The following is an 18,014-nucleotide window of genomic DNA, read 5'->3' as shown; positions in this document are numbered from 1 at the left end:
AAACAGTGAACGAATATGAAGCATCACAACGTAACATTAATACTGAATGAGGCTAACTTTAAATGTGGCATTACCACTATCAGGCTCAAAGTTGTTTGGAAACTTGTCAGGCCGATTGTGCGTCGTTGATACCTCAGGCACTAATGGGAACAGAAGATCATTAATATTTTGAGGTAGGGATAGCAATATTCATTTCAGTTACCCATCAAGGCCTCTCTCTCTCTCTGCTTTGTGGTTGGGCTTGAAAGTATAGTATAGCCCATATACAGTGCATCCGGAAAGTATTCACAGCGCATCACTTTTTCCACATTTTGTTATGTTACAGCCTTATTCCAAAATAGTGTTGTCACGGTACCAAAATTTCAGTAGTCGGTACCAATACCAGTGAAATTTCACGGTACTTGATACCATTTTCGGTACCAAAGCAAAACACAAAAACAGGTTACTACACAACACTCTTTAATTAACTAAGTTAACAAAACATTAGCAGCAGAACTAAGAACAAAAATATGCCACTGAGCAACACTAAGTTAAATATATTATTTTTGAATTACAACAAAACTATACAATGTATGCTTAAAGTATTTTTGAACACTTATATAAGATTTGCTTCAACTTTTGCAACTTTTCCTTTAAGTTTTTACCAAGTACAAAAAAAAACAATTTCCAAACTAATGTGCAAAGTGCTCTCAAATTAATAAAGCTGCATATTGGCATTTTTGTTCATGATAAGAAATGCACAGAGACATATATTATGATTAAATAAGTCACGAGCAATCGCGTTCTAATCTAGCTGCATTAAGCGTCCGGGCTCGTGGGATGAGCGTCCCCGAGGCAGAGTCTCTCTCAGCCGGGTGCAGATTCAATCTCTCCCCCTTAGATCGGGACATTCGCGCAACTCATAGAAGAGGCACTGACCACACAGGGAAATGCCAGTTTCTGAGTTTATAGTTATTAACATGATCTGCTTCTGTATTATTTGAACTTTAATAAAGCTATAACGCATTAAATATAACTGCATTTAAGATGTAACGCATTTTTCCTTTAAAGAGCTCCATTTATTCCACAACGAGAGTGCTTCTGAATGTACTTTTTTTTTTGTTTTACAATTCCCTAATACTTTGGGATCTACATAAGATGAAGCTGTGAAAGTTTAGAGCGCATCTGGACTGTGATCTGTGTAATTCTTCTCCTCCGTCAGGTGTGAACTGCTGCTCTCACGCTTCATCATTACAGTTTAATATGATTTCATGTTACGTTAAATGAGATCAAATGAATGTTTTTCTCTACAATTTTTTAGTTTCGACGTTGTAAGCGTTTCAGCCCTAATGCAAATGATAATATGCTTTTAAACTCACCTGCTTTATTTGCTTGAATAAATCCGGGTGTCTGACTTTCAGGTGCTTTATTGATGTGTTTCCTCCTTTCATCAGAAAATTGCAAAAGCAGCATTTACAAATAGGTTTTTGCTGATTTATGATGTTTCCCTTTTCACCAGCCTCAAATCCAAAGAATTTCCAAAACTGGCTTTTTCCACTTTTCTTTTCGAGACGATTCAGTTGAGTCTCCGCAGCAGCTTCTACTTTGCTTGAAAAACTCCCCACAGCATGATGCTGCCACCACCATGCTTCACTGTAAGGATTGTATTGGTCAGGTGATGAGCGGTGCCTGGTTTCCTCCAGACATGACTCTTGCCATTCAGGACAAATAAATCAATCTTTGATCATTAGACCAGAGAATTTAGTTTCTAATGGTCTGGGAGTCCTTCAGGTGCCTTTTGGCAAACTCCAGGTGGGCTGTCATGTGCCTTTTTACTGAGGAGTGGCTTCCGTCTGGCCACTCTACCATACAGACCTGATTGGTGGAGTGCTGCAGAGATGGTTGTTCTTCTGGAAGGTTCTCCTCTCTCCACAGAGAAATGCTGGAGCTCTGTCAGAGTGACCATCAGGTTCTTGGTCACCTCCCTGACTAAGGCTCTTCTACCCCGATCGCTCAGTTTGGCTGGGCGGCCAGCTCTAGGAAGAGTCCTGGTGGTTTGAAACTTCTTCCATTTACGGATGATGGAGGCCGCTGTGCTAATTGGGACCTTCAATGTTGCAGAAATTTTTCTGTACCCTTCCCCAGATCTGTGCCTCGATACAATCCTGTCTCGGAGGTCTACAGACAATTCCTTGGACTTCATGGCTCGGTTTGTGCTCTGACATGCACTGTTAACTGTGGGACCTTATATAGACAGGTGTGTGCCTTTCCAAATCATGTACAATCAACTGAATTTACCACAGGTGGACTCCAATCAAGTTGTAGAAACATCTCAAGGATGATCAGTGGAAACAGGATGCACCTGAACTCAATTTTGAGTGACATGGCAAAGGCTGTGAATACTTATATACATGTGATTTTTGTTTTGTTTTTTGTTTTTAATACATTTGCAAAGATTTCAAACAAACTTCTTTCACATTGTCATTATGGGGTATTGTTTGTAGAATGTTGAGGAAAATTATGAATTTAATCAATTTTGGAATAAGGCTGTAACAACAAAATGTGGAAAAAGTGAAGCGCTGTGAATACTTTCCAGATGCACTGTTTTTGCAATGATTTACCTGGTGATATCAAATTAGGGATGTGCACGTGTAATCGACTGATCGAGTACTCTTTCTGCTTTAAGTATTCGACTAGCTACACTACTCAAATACGGCAATTTGATTTTCCTTTGTGCCTTTGGCTGCCTTAGGCAAGAATGAAACAGCTTCTCTCGCCTAAATCTTGCTGTGGCTTGAAGATGAAAATGACAATTCTGTCATTATTTTAAAGTGATTGTATCACTTCAAAAGACTGAAATGTTTCAACATTTGAGTAAAAAAATTGTATTGTCATTTTTTTATCTAGATGTTGCCATTCATTCATATGGGTATTTTTTTTTCATAAGTAAAACCGGTTCCAAGATTGTTGAAGTTAGATTTTTAGAAACTGCTAAAAGGGTGACATTTGTGAAAACCCCAATTAGTTATTCATTTCATGAGTGCATCTTAAATATTTTAACTACTTGTAGGTTTTTACTGGGTTTTGATTCAAACATTTTGAATCTACTTGGCAACAATGGCTGTTTTGTCTTAAAGCAATAATTCATCCAAAATATAAATTCTCTCATGATTTACTCACCCTCATGCCATCTCAGATGTGTATGACATCCTTTCTTCTTCAGAACCCAAACAATGATAATTAGAAGAATATTTCATACAATGCAAGTGAATTGTGACAAAAACTTTGAAGCTCTATAAAGCACATAAAGACAGCATAAAAGTAATTGTGGCAGGGCGGAGGGCGGGGCCGGGTCGTGATCCTACACACCCGGTCCCGTATTAGGCTAATTATGCCTCCGTGAGGTTTAAAGGCTGACTGCAGAGGGCCGTGCGGGAGAGAGAGATCGTTAGCGGACATGTCCGTTGTGTGTGTTTGTGTTGTCTTTTAAGTTTTCCATTAAACTATGATTTATATCGTCACGCCGGTTCTCGCCTCCTCCTTTCCCATCCTTTAACTGTTTTACATTGGTGCCGAAGCCCGGGAAGGAGGAGGGATACGCCGTAGTAGAGTTCTCGCCACTACCGTCCACCCCAACGGAGCAGCCGCGGCCATCTGCCGGGGGACGAGGAGCCCAGCCACCTGAACGAGGACGATGGCCGCAGACCGCGAGGGGAGGAGGGGCTCCTAGCTGACCGCCTGGAGTGGTCAGGGCCGCTGCCAGGGGCGGAGGAGTCGCCTACCGGCCGCTGAAACGCGGCGGGGTTTAAGACCGCCGACTGCGAGCGGGGAGGGGCTCACTGCCGACCGCCTGGAGCGAGAGAACAGCTGCCAGGGGCGGGGGAGACCCCTTCTAGTCCCCGAGAACGCGGCGGGGTGCTCCGTCCACCAGGGGCTAGAGGACTGCCTCAGATCCACCCGGAGAGGCGCGGCTGTCGTCCGATAAAGGGTGGAGGAGTGGCCGAGGAACAAGCTGCGGCGTATCGGAGAACTGGCGAGTAAGTTTTTTTATTTTTTATTTTTTCATCTCTCTCTCACTGTCACTCTACGTTGGCCTTTATCCTCTTTTAAATTTTACAGTTTTTTGGGGGGGTACTACACTGTTACAAGAGTACCCTCCCATTTTAATCATTTCTGTTTCCCTCCCCTTGTCCCCTCCCTCGTCCAGGTAGATGGGGATGACCTGCCGGCAGTCAGCGCGGAAAGCGCGCCCTCCCCCAGGGAAAGAGGGGGGGATGTACGTCAGGCCGGGGGCTCCCCAGCCTGAGAGAACGAGGGAGGAATGTGGCAGGGCGGAGGGCGGGGCCGGGTCGTGATCCTTCACACCCGGTCCCGTATTAGGCTAATTATGCCTCCGTGAGGTTTAAAGGCTGACTGCAGAGGGCCGTGCGGGAGAGAGAGATCGTTAGCGGACATGTCCGTCGTGTGTGTTTGTGTTGTCTTTTAAGTTTTCCATTAAACTATGATTTATATCGTCAAGCCGGTTCTCGCCTCCTCCTTTCCCATCCTTTAACTGTTTTACAGTAATCCATACAACTCCAGAGGTTAATGCTATGTCTTCAGATGCGCCACCTACTGGGCTGTTGTGCAAACATGATTTATTTATTCTTTTCATTCCTTTATCCTTCCCATCTTTTTGTCTTTTATCTGTCTCCTCCCTGCCCAGTAGGTTGCTATATGCACAAAGAATGCTATTCGCAAAAAAATAAAGAAGTACTCGGTCCTCTCGTGAACTTGCATAGGAGGGCTGGTCGAAAGTGGAGATTTATAGTGAAAAAGGACTTATATTGATCTGTTTCTCACCCACACCCATCAACGGTTTACTTTTATGCTGCCTTTATGTGCTTTTTTAGCTTATAAGTTTTGGTCACAATTTACTTGCATTGTATGGACAAACAGAATTGAGATATTTTTCTAAAAATCTTTGATTGTCTTCTGCAGAAAAGAGAAAGTCATACACATCTGGGATAGCATGAGGGTGAGTAAATGATGAGAGAATTTTCATTTTTGGGTGAACTATTCCTTTACGCGACAGTTCGTCTGATTGAAAAAATAAATCACCCTTTCGCCATTTAAAAAAATTACATAAATATCAATATATATATATATATATATATATATATATATATATATATATATATATATATATATTGAATATTGTCTAAAGGATAAAAAAATCAAGATATAATAATTTATACTTTTTCACAAAGACCTATAATATGGGCTAGGTTTACCTTCCACCGATCCATTCATCAGTGCTGCTGTTTCACCAGCTGAAGACAACACTATAGCTCCAGTCCTATCTTCCTGGTTATGATCTGCCAATATGGACTCTGCTGGCGTCGACTCTATCTCATCCTCCACCTCCTCTTCTTCATCCCCTTCCATTTCAGGAGGGGGTTCACAGCTCACCACAGTCACTTGGGTACACTTCCCATAGAGGTCCACCACCGCCCACAAACGGGACGGAAGTCCATTGGCCGCCGTGCCGCAGTCCTGCCCGTTCACCCACAGATGCAGCTCCCCTTTCCCATTCCGCTGGATGCCCACATGGTCCCCTTCCCCCAACTGGTCCAGGTCGTGACCGTACTCCTCCAGGACTGAGCGGCCGTCCTTTAACACAGAGCAACCAGACACGATCCACGAGCCCCCCTTCAGCCCTGTGGCACTGCTAGGAAATTCCAGACCGGCTGGGTCAAGCGCAGTCACACCAATCTCAATAGATCCACTCCACGAGTTCACCTGGACAAAGGCAACAGAAATGGAAGTTAGACAAGAGATGTCTTACAGTTTCTTTGTCCTAACTAATGATGTACAGTATCAGCACAGAGCATTTTCATTGTTTTCTCCCTGTATAAAATATCTCAAAATGTCTTAAATGTCAGAATAAATGTGCTTGTGATACACTATATGGCCAAAAGAGTGCAACTCCTTTATCACTATAAATCATGCTGTCTACAGTCTCCTAGGCATCATGATTTAAAGTTCAATTACACTTCTTCGCGTGTCATCTGGATTACCTTTATGCTGCCTTTATGTCCTTTTTGGAACTTGTAAGCGTTGGACCCCATTGACTTGCATTGAATGGATATATTCACATCATACCTCCATCAAAATGTCTTCCTTTGTGATCCGCAGAAGAAGGAAAGTCATACGAGTTTGGGAATTATAGTTAAACTATTCCTTTAAGTTGTATTGAATGCAGAACATTTCTTTAAACAGATCTCAATATCACACTGTTCAGTGCAATTCAGGCCAGAAAGTTGTCTCAAGATTTTGCATCATCACTGCATTCCTCAAATGTCTTTATGTGAAGGGTATGTTGGCTGTCAGTGGAATGGAGCCATGTGTATCTGGGTTAAGGCAGGCTGAGAAGAGGGACAGGCGGCATAGAATGTGATAAAGTAATTTCTATAATCTGGTTACATAAGTGACCGGTAATCTGCTTCATTGTCTTTTCCCTCTCTGTCTAGAAAGTGAAGAAATGGAAAAAGAAAACACAGGAAACATGAATGAAGAAATAATAGGAATCTAAAACTTGGGCCTTTCTTTTTTTTTTAAGTGTATTTTTCAACATTCAGTGTTTAATCACGCAAAAGAGTTTTGAAATTTCATTTAGATGAAATGTGGGGATACTTAGATTGTAAATGTTTCCTTTAAAGCACATTTTATATAAAAAAAATACAAATATTTGCATTGTTCAGAGGTCCAGTAGAGATTGACCATGTGAAGGTAAAGCAGTTGCCATTAAATATTGAAATATAAGAAAGCAATTAAGAATTTTTGCACATCACTTCACACATGTAAAAAGGTGCTTGTCAAATATATATATGTATATATTTTTTTTTGTATTGTATTTTTTTTATTAGGCTCTCCGTAGATTAACTTTTTTTAATCATGATTAATCTCATAATTGTTCATAGATATTCACGATTAATCTCAGATTATAAAAGTAGTACAATTTGACTATATATACTTATTTCCTGTCATAATGCATTTATTTGTTCTTTGGAAAGAATAACACAATAGAACAAAACAATACAGTATGAAACAAAAATGCTTTATTTCCATTTTCCAAACTCTACATTATAAAGACATAAATTCACTTAAAAAAGTGGGTGCAAAATTATCAGTTTCTCTGGATTTGCTATTTATTGGTATGCATTTGAGTAAAATGAACATGTTTCTTTTATTCTATAAACTACTGACAACATTTCTCCCAAATTCCAAATAAAAATATTGTCATTTACAGCATTTATTTGCAGAAAATGACAACTGGTCAAAATAACAACAAAGATGCGTGTTTGAATAATGCAAAGAAAACAAGTTCATATAAATTTTTAAACAACCCAATACCAATGTTTTAACTTAGGAAGGGTTCAGAAATCAGTATTTGGTGGAATACAGCTTTCATGCGTCTTGGCATTCTATCTACCAGTGTTTCACATTGCTGTGGTGACTTTATGCCACTCCTGGTGCAAAAATTCTATCAGTTCAGCTAGAGCTGTCACGATAACTACTTTTTGTTGTGCGATATATTGCACCAAAATTAATTGCGATAAACGATATTATTGTAATTTTCAGACCATTTTATGCCACTGATTACATAATGACAATATAATAGCATAATAATGCAAGTACACTGTTTCAAAGAACAAAGAACATTTTATTCTTATTCTATTCAATATTTAGACATTGTGAAATGTGAAAAAATATATCCCAAATAAATAAAACAAGTAAATAAATACACTTTTGTTAACAAAAAAAGTGCAAGGTATCAAGAACTAGAGCAAAACAAAGTAATATTTCAATTTAAACTTTTAAAGTGTCTCACACAAAGGCACAGATGCATCAACAGGACATTTCTGCTGCCAGATTAGTTTTTTAATTGTTAGGCAAATTCCGAGAAAGGAACACCAACATGTTTACCTTGTGGGGCTTAAGGCAGGATCTTACTGGGGTAACAATGTTACCAGCTGTGCTAAACAGTCTTTCTGAGCTGATGCTTGTTGCACAAATGCACATGTATTTTTGTGCTAACTTGGCTACTAGGGGAAATCTTCTGTGGTTATCACGCCACCACATTAAGGGATCAGATGATGCATGAACTGGTTCTTCCTGGAGGAACCTGGTCAGCTCCACATCAGCCTGCACTCTTTTTGGAACCGATGCCTGAGTCTGGTGACTTGCAAGTAGGTTTCTTCTGTGCTGGAGAAGGTCACACAGCCTCTTCTTCTTGCTTGCTGGAGGTCCAGATTCAGATCCTTCATTTCCCCCTGCAGCTTCAACGCAGTTCTCACCACTGGCACATTCTCCTTTTCCTTCTTCCTCGTTCATGCCTAGTAGTTCTTGCAATAGCTTTTCTTTTACATCATCCAAGACCTCCGCATCCTCCATGGTACCACGATACCTTGGATCCAAGATGGTGGCCTTTGTCAGAAGGTTTTGGATTTCAGGTGGGCTGTATTTCTCTTTCAACACCCTGCACATGTTTGCTGTCAGTGCAGTGTCATTGGGGTCTGGTGATAAAAGTTCACCTTTAAGAAGTTCCAACACAGGCTTTACTGAGGACACAGTGACATATTTTTCCCCTGAGAGGACATCCGCGAAATCAGCCACTGGCTTCATTGCTGCATTAATGGATTCCAACACAGAAACATCCTGCCAGGTTGGGTTGAGGTGGCCATGTTTTCGATCTTCAACCAAGACACGTCTTATGGCTGGGAGTTGCTCTAGAACCCTCTCGATCATTTTGTGCTTGGTACCCCATCGTGTGGTGACATCCTGTGGAAAATATAACATTGTTTTTGTTTTTTTTGTCTAACATTATTTAACAAATGCTACTTTTACTACACTGTAAAAAAATTTGTAATCACAAAATTTTTTCTTTTGTCAAATCAACTTAGATAATTTATGTGGTTCAGATAACAACAGTTTGAGTTTCTGATGGTTAAATCAATCTGCTTCATTGTAATAACTAAATTTTTCAATTTCAATGAACTTAAAATTTTAAGGCAACCAGGTTACTTATTTAATTAAGTTAAACCAACAATATTTTTATAGTGTAGTAGTACTTTCACAAATAATAATATGGTTATTATAATGTAACCAATTATTTAATACATACAAACAGGCCCCAAAGTAAGTAATAAATAATAAAAACCCTTTAAATTAAGTTTATATAAACCCTAAATATTTTGTGTTGTATAACAAGTTACCGGTATCATCACTCACCAGTACTAGATTGTGTTGGGGGACATTGGTTTCAGTCTGTGCCTTCCTCAGGTCTCTCTTCTTTAGCCAGCTCAGGTTGAAGGTGTTGACAAGATTCCTACAAAGTCCCATGACACGTGCTGTGCGATCCTTGTCACTGTCCAGTCCATGGGAAACAGCCAAATGGAGGTTGTGTCCAAAGCAATTGAGCCATGGCCAGCCAAGATTACGTATTGCAGCCACAATGTTAGCACCGTTGTCCGTAGTTATACAGGCCATTTTGCGCTCATCCAATTCCCAGTCTGCTAAAGCAAACTGAAGGGCTTCAGCAAGCACATCCGCAGTGTGGTTCTGGGGTACGTATCTGGTCTCTAAACACTTTGACTGCAGAGTCCAGTCAGCAGTTATGTAGTGTATGGTCAAGCTCATATAAGGTGTCATATTTGAGCTTGACCACATATCTGTAGTGGCAGAGTAAAAGGAGATGTCTTTTATCTCCTTCAGAATATCGTCTTTTACTTTATTGTACAAGGATGGAATGGCAGTTTGGGAGATGTACGTTTTCTTTGGCAATTCGTATTGTACTTTGTCAAAAGTTTGCAGCATATTTTTAAATGCTGGTTTTTCGACCGTGTATAATGGCTGCATCTCTTTGGCTTTAGCGAGTTACGCTATCTGTGAGTGTGCGCCATTTCGCGCTGTCACGTTTAGATTTGCACTGTCGGGAAAAGGCATCTGCAACAGATAACTGTCTGGAAGAAGGCCCCTCTCCAACTCCAGCTGCAGTTTTTTTTTTTTTTATTGAACAAAATAAATACATAAATACTTGATACATGTATTAAGCACAGAAAAATAAAATAAAATAAAAAATAAGACATTACACTCAAAGTAAGCAAGGCAATAGGCTAGATAAGGGATAGTCCACTAAAAAAATAAACACAATTCACAAGACATGCATAGAAACAACAAATATACAAAATGAATACAAGTAATTAGAAGTAAATAACATTGGGAATACATAAATTAAAAATTAAAAAATTATATATATATATATATATATATATATATATATATATATATATATATATATATATATTTTTTTTTTTTTTTTTTTCATAAAAGCATGAGGGAATTTATACTGAAACCATAATTTCTTTGAGCAACAAAGAAGTTTTAGCAGCTTTCTTATTAGCTGATAAACAAAGAGAGTCGTAAAATAATTTGGGCTTAGAATCAGTTACTTTACAAGCACTTTACATTTATGAAGATGAAACTCACCACATAAAGTAAGCAGTTTTAATCTGTCATCCATCTCCTTTGATCCGGAGTCCCAAATCAAAAACAACACATTCACAACCTCAAAAGTAAAGAGTTTGTAATAAGCAGAAAAAATAATCCAGGCTACTTTTTTCCAGAACTCCTTTGCATAATCACATTCAAAAAACAAATGTGGTATTGTTTCCAAATTAGAATTACAGAATGCGCACTGTGAAGAGATGTCCAACTTAAATTTAGAAAGAAGAGAGTTACAGGGATAGTAATTATGTAGAATTTTAAAATGAAGCTCTTTCCACTTGTTAGGTAACAGAAACTTATTAATTCCAGCCCATATATTAATGGTAGAAAGAGAAGGATAATTTAATTTCCATTTGAAAAAAGCTTTGGGATGACAGCTGATCTTCCTAATAAGAAATCTTCTAATCCAAAAATTGTTACATTTGATATTGGAAAGCTCCAAACCTCCAATACATAACCGGGGCAATTCACAAACGGATGCTCTGTAGCTACAGTCTGACCTAACCATATGCAAAAGTTTAGGTGAAATAGAATTAATAACCCAGTCATAAACTTTAGGTGAGGAATCCACTTCAAAAAGGTTGATAAATTCATTGTAGGACTAAAAGCTGCCATCCTTCTTCAACAAATCCAAAACAAAAAGAACACCTTTGTCAACCCAATCCTTAATAAAGATAGATTTTTTTCCATGCAGCACATTCTGATTGTTCTATAGAATACTCCTATGAGGGGAAAAATTGTGGCAAAAGGCAAGCTTACAGGCCTCCAAGGCTTGCTTATGAAAATTAGCAAGCTTGAACAGAAGTTTGTTGCATTTAAAATCGCAAGACAATAAAAAACGTAACCCCCCACGTTTTTCAAAGATAAATTTAGGTATGTGAAACCATAACAAACTAGAATCAGCATTCAGGCAGCGTTTAATCCAGCCGATCTTGAAAACCTGATTGAGAGTACTGAAGTCCAAAGCATTCACACCTCCCTCCAAAGTATTTATCAGAGTCTTCCTTTTAACATACTCAGTTTTATTTTTCCACAAGAATTTAAATAGTATAGAGTCGATAGATGAGCAAGTTTTCGGGTTGACATATATGGACAAAGCCGGGTAAACAATCCTAGAGATGCCTTCAGCTTTAGATATCAATACACGACCATAGATAGTTAAATTTCTTTGTAGCCAGCAATTGAAGACATTCTTTAATTTTTTTGTCCGTTGTGAAAAATTATCTAGAATTCTATCTTTGGGTGATTTACTTATTAAAATGCCTAAATATCTAACAGAACTTTTAATCTCAATACCTTCTATATGACCTTTTTCAAGACTGTGAATAGGCATAATTTGACTTTTATTTCGATTAACAGTGAGACCAGAAGCATTAGAAAATGTTTTTAAAGCTTCCAAAATAACAGGAACCTGTTTCTCGTCTTTTAAAAACAAACAGGTGTCATCCGCCAGTTGACTAATTAGAAAAGTGTGTTCAGCTACAACAATACCCTGAACATCTACACAGCGAGTAATAAAAATATTAAGAAACTCTGTAACTAATAAAAACAAAAATGGTGAAAAAGGACACCCTTGTCTGATGCCCCTGCTAACCGTAAACCGGGGGAAACACCATTCACCAAAGATACATTGCTGTTAATATTTTTGTAAAAAATCTGAACTATTCTAATAAAGGAAGAGCCAAAACCAAATTTGCGCAAAGATTCAAACATAAACTCATGCTCGACCATGTCAAAGGGCTTATAAAAGTCTAAAAATAAGATAATTGCACTATCGTTGATCAGTTCATTATAATCTAACAGATCCAAAACAAGCCCAATGTTATTTGCTATATGCCTACCTTTCATAAAGCCAGATTGGGAAACAGAGACAATTTCTTCTAAGCATGGTTTCAATCTATTTGCATAAAGGGAAGCTAACAATTTATAATCCGAATTAAGTAATTGGGCGCCAATTATCTAAATATGAAGAATCTTTGTTAGGCTTTGGGATTAAAGTGATCAAGCCCTGCTTCATGGACTCAGTTAATTCACCTTTCTTTACACAGTCTTTAAAAACTTCCAAAACAAGCTTTTTTATGTCTTGCCAAAAGGTCCTATAAAATTCAAAAGGCAGTCCATCAGGACCAGGGCTTTTATTGAGGGGGGCTTTCTGGATAATTATATCCAACTTTTCCATAGTCAAATCCATCTCACAAGACGACCGATTTCCATGACTTATGGAAGGTGTGAATGCTTGAACCCTCTCAAAAAAACTATCAGCAAACTGAGGTTTAAAAGAAGAAGAATAAAGCTGTGAATAAAAATTGGAAACGAAATTAGAAACTCTAGCTTCATCTGTGACCAAATTGCCCTCAATATTTAGAGAAAATATTTTCTTAGATTTTTTTTCTTTCTTTTCTAAATTAAAAAAATAAGCTGAATTTTTTTCCCCGAATTCTAGCCACTTTACTCTGGATCTAATAAAGGCACCTTTAGCCTTTTCTGCATAAAAGTGATTTAATTCTTCTTTAAGGTTGTGCAGTTTTACTTTATCATCTTCACTTGTCTGTTGCTTGCCTAAAATGTTATTCATTTCATTTAATATAGAGGTATACTTTAAAGATTTTGCCTTTGCTAACTGTTTACTAAATTGAATAGAGAATTTTCTACACTCGTATTTAAACAATTCCCAATTAGAAGATATTGAAACTCCAGGTTTTGCTTTAAATTCTTCAATGATGCTCTTAATACCTAAACAATAGGAGGGAATCTGTAATAGAGAACAATTTAGTTTCCAATATCCAGGGTTTCTGTGACAACCAGTACCAGAATCAGATAAAATAAGATCGATAAAAGCATGATCTGTGAGGGGAGCAGGACAGATACTACTGGACTTAATAAAAGAAGACAGCAAGTCTGAAGTAAACCAGTAATCTATACGCGATTTTCTTGAGAGATCTTTATCTTTTCAAGTATATGAACAATCTTTATCATGCATAAACCTGTAAGCATCCAAAAGAGAAAGGTTACTACAAAAATCATTAATAATAGTGTTACATCTGCATGACTCTCGTTTTGGGGGAAATCTATCTAGACATAGGTCAGGAGCTTCATTAAAATCTCCTCCAACTATTACTGCAGCAGATGGATATTTACATTTTAAATCAAGAATTTTAGAAGACAGATCCTGAAAAAATAAGCTATTTTGTGTATGATTATTAAAACCATAAACATTAACCAAGATAAGGAAAAAAATCCCACAGAAGAATGACAGCAATAATCCATCTACCCTCGGCAGAAGAAAAGGACTGCAGGATCGAGCCACTAAAATTACGGTCAAATAAAATCAAAACTCCAGCGGAGTGATTAGTACCATGACAAAATAAAACCTTACTTCCCCACTGATTACGCCAAAATGTTTCATCTTCATAACAAGAATGTGTTTCTTGAAAAAATAAACATCCCTTTTCTGTGACGTACAAAATAAAAATAAAGCCTTGCGTTTAGATAAATCACGAATCCCCCGTATATTAAGAGAAAAACAAGACAGTTTAACCGGCATGTGAACAATAACAAAACAAGAAAAAGAAAATAGAAAGTACTATACAACTACAATCGTAACAAAGATATGAAATGGAATACAATTAAAGTGCAAAACTTGAAACGTATCCATACCCCTCAATAACAGTTTAGGCTATCTGTTATGTCCCCTCCTTTGCTTACCTTAACATATTAACGCTCTAACATATTTGTCAGTTTTTTTTTTTTTTGCGAATGTCATTTCGCCAAACAAAAATGTTTCAGATAAAAACGGCATTGAACATCCCTGGCATTTGCTTTCAACCTCCAGCGTCCTAAAAAAAAAATAAAAAAATCAGACATCGTCCGCAGAAATCCTCCTTCCATCCACGATAGCATTTGGCCCCCTGAAGCCAGCACGACGACCCTCCTTTCGGGCTTTCTCCACCAAAGGCCACAACTTGTTCCGTGCTTCCTTCGTCCTCTGCGTCAGGTCCTCTGAGATCCTAATCTTCTTCTGTTTGAGCACTTCTGATCTTCTTGCATCAGCCCAGATACGATCGCGGTGAGACCGAGAGGAAATTGTACAATTACCGTGCGAGGGCGTGCATTGCCCAGTTTAGGACCAAGCCTGTGCGCAACATCAATCGAAGACTGCAGAACATCTGCTAAGCCTGGTGACACTTGAAGAAAAATGTCCGTTATTACCATCTTGACATTCTCCCCATCTTCCTCCAGCACACCCGAAATCCTCAGATTCCAACGCCTCTTGTAGGCATCCAGCTCATCCACTTTATCCCATAAGCGTTTGTTTTCTGCAGTCAGCGAAGACAGCTGGGAGTCCATTTTACCAGACTTAACAGCTGTATTCTCTGATTTTTTATCAACGGTGTCAACCCGTGTTGTGAGATCGGAGATGAGGGTGGAATTGGATGCAACCGATTTCTCGATCTCCAGAATTTTCTCCATGAAATAATCCTGCTTCTTACCCAGTCTCTCAATTGCTTCCAGCAAAACGGCATTTGAAGGATCTGAAGCCGAGCGTCGCATTTTCGGTAAAGGGCTTGCCGCTGGAGACTCGGGAAAACACACATCTAATGAATCCAGATCATGGGCAGTATTGGAATAATTATGCATACGTTTAACACATTCAGATTTCGGGATATCGTCCACCTCCATCATGACGCCACACAGGATAGTTTAAATCCACGTGTAGTGCAGCCTATCGTTAATGGTCGTTGAAGGAAAAAAAACAAAAACAAACTAAGAGTTCGCAAAACACAGTATCTTTGCTGTATGGGGAGCGTGAACAAAATAAAAATCAGCGCATTGAGGATAAAAAAGTCTTTAAAGGGGAAGAAAAATCAAGTTTTGCACAAAATTCAAGAAAGAGCCAAGAAAATGTGACCTACACCGATGCCATCTTGATGACGCTCCTGCAGTTGTTCCCAGGTTGAAAAACTGGGTGGGATGGTTATGTTTTAGGTGCGATTTTAAGTTTGTTGTGTTGCCTCTTTTCGTTGCTACTGTTTTAAAACACAGTCGACATACCGGCTCGTTCACGTTAATTAGCTCTCCTCTCTCCTTCGGCTTAAAGCCAAAATGTTCCCACACCGGAGCTGAAGATTGCGGCTTTGAAATCAATTCCATGTTGGACTCGTTCTTCCTAACTGGCTTGCTGTAGATGTCACGAAACAGAACACTTTAAAATGCAGTTGGTTCACGCCTTCTCTTCACCTGACAGTGTCTGCTCTCTCTCTCTCTGTGTGTGTGTGTGTGTGTGTGTGTGTGTGTGGACACGCTGCCTGAGCCCCGCCTCCGACATAGAGTGCAGACAAGATGACAGAGGCAGCGCGATCAACTAAAATGTTGGTAACATTCATTTTAATGTAAAAATGAATCTAATTATTATTTTTAATAATAAAACAAATTATCAGTTGCAATATATCGCGGCACCAAAAATGATTGCGCTCATTTCCATATATCGTGCGATAAGTCGATATATTGACTATCGCGACAGCTCTAAGCTCAGCTTTGTTTGATGTTTATTTGTTTGGATTGATTCACTAATCGGTGATGATCTGGGGGTGTTTCAGCAAGGCTCGAATCGGGCAGATTCATTTTGTGAAGGATGCATGAATCAAGCCATGTACAAGGTTATCCTGGAAGAAAAGCTGCTTCCTTCTGCTCCGACAATGTACCCCAACTCTGAGGATTGTTTTTTCTAGCAGGATAATGCTTCATACCACACAGCCAGTTCAATCAAGGTGTGGAGGGAGGACCACCAGATCAAGATCCTGTCATGGCCAGCCCCATCGTCAGACCTGAACCCCATTGAAAACCTCTGGAATTTGACCGAAGAGGAAGAGGAAGATGGCAGGACACAAGGCATTGATATTCCACCAAATATTTATTTCTGAACTCTTCCTAAGTTAAACCACCAGTACTGTGTTGTTTAAAAAAACAACATGAACTTGTTTTCTTTGCATTATTCAAGTTCTGAAAACACTGCATTTTTGTTATTTTGACCAGTTTTCATTTTGTGCAAATAAATGCTCTAAATGACAATATTTGGAATTTGGGAGAAATGTTGTCAGTAGTTTATAGAATAAAAGAAAATTTTTAATTTTGCTCAAACACATACCTATTAATAGTATATCCAGAGAAACTGAACATTTTGCAGTGGTCTCTTCAGAGCTGTATATATCTATATATCTATACAGTGCATCCGGAAAGTATTCACAGCGCTTCACTTTTTCCACATTTTGTTATGTTACAGCCTTATTCCAAAATGGAAAAAATTCATAATTTTCCTCAAAATTCTACAAACAATACCCATAATGACAACCTGAAAGAAGTTTGTTTGAAACTCAGACTGGGGTGAAGGTTCATCTTCCAACAGGACAATGACCCTAAGCACACAAAGAAGATAACAAAGGAGTGGCTATGGGACAACTCTGTGAATGACCTTGAGTGGCCCAGCCAGAGCCCAGACTTGAACCCAATTGAACATATGTGGAGAGATCTGAAAATGGCTGTGCACTGATGCTCCCCATACCTGATGGAGTTTGAGAGGTCCTGCAAAGAAGAATGTAATTGGTGCCAAAGGTGCTTCAACAAAGTATTGAGCAAAGGCTGTGATTTGTAATAAAAATCTTTTTTTAATTTGTAATAAATTTGCAAAGATTTCAAACAATCTTCTTTCACATTGTCATTATGGGGTATTGTCTGTACAATTTGAAGGAAAATAATGAATTTATTCCATTTTGGAATAAGGCTATAACGTAACAAAATGTGGAAAAAGTGAAGCGCTGTGAATATTTTCCGGATGCACTATATATAGTGGCCCACCTTACCGGGTGACCACGTCGTGGTCCACCAGAATTTATAGTTTACCCACCTCTTTTTTTACCACTACACGTCTGTGTATATATATATATATATATATATATATATATATACATATGTATATATATATATATGCGTATATACACCATTATGGATGATAAATATGCGTATAAGACGTGTCTGTTCAAGAGGGGACAAAAGCTCTGGCATGACCTGTATGATGTAGCGTACAATGGGCTAAAATTCCAGCTTTTTTTCTAATCTTAATCTACAGAACAATGCCACATGCACCATCTGATGTGTGGATAATTTTCACCTCAGCCAATGTAGAAGGGAAGGCTGTGTACATTTGCAAATACTGTGCAAAGACCTATGTTAAGAATGCCACAAAGATGCAGCAGCATATAGCCAAGTGCCCAAAGTTTTTTCCAATATTTCCAAAATTCCCCAGTTTAACTTCCCATGGAAAGTTTCTGGAAAGTTTTCAGAAATTTACCAGAAATGTTCCACCCCTTTGCAACCCTAGTAGTGCCTCAATCCGGGTGGCAGAGGACAAATCTCAGACCTAGTCCACACTAATATGTTTTTGTTTGAAAATGTATACTTTTCTCTCCATTTCGGACTTCCGTCCACAGTGA

General features: G+C 38.6%; 1 protein-coding gene across 1 annotated transcript in view; it reads right to left on the bottom strand.

Annotated features, from left to right (window-relative positions):
* The window catches only part of LOC127633501 (neuralized-like protein 4), a 42,187-nt gene that overhangs the window by 16,659 nt on the left and 7,514 nt on the right, over positions 1 to 18,014 (bottom strand). Inside the window, exons 2-3 of the mRNA XM_052112657.1 lie at positions 5,253 to 5,760; positions 75 to 140 (exon numbers count right to left, since the gene is read on the bottom strand). Coding sequence (XP_051968617.1) covers positions 75 to 140; positions 5,253 to 5,760 — 574 coding nt within the window. The remainder of the gene's footprint in view (positions 1 to 74; positions 141 to 5,252; positions 5,761 to 18,014) is intronic.

This window comes from Xyrauchen texanus, chromosome 40 (genome assembly GCF_025860055.1).
Source record: "Xyrauchen texanus isolate HMW12.3.18 chromosome 40, RBS_HiC_50CHRs, whole genome shotgun sequence".
In the NCBI taxonomy this organism is placed as follows: domain Eukaryota; kingdom Metazoa; phylum Chordata; class Actinopteri; order Cypriniformes; family Catostomidae; genus Xyrauchen; species Xyrauchen texanus.
Note: the sequence above shows the minus strand (reverse complement) of the source record. Positions and strands in the feature narration are given on the sequence as shown.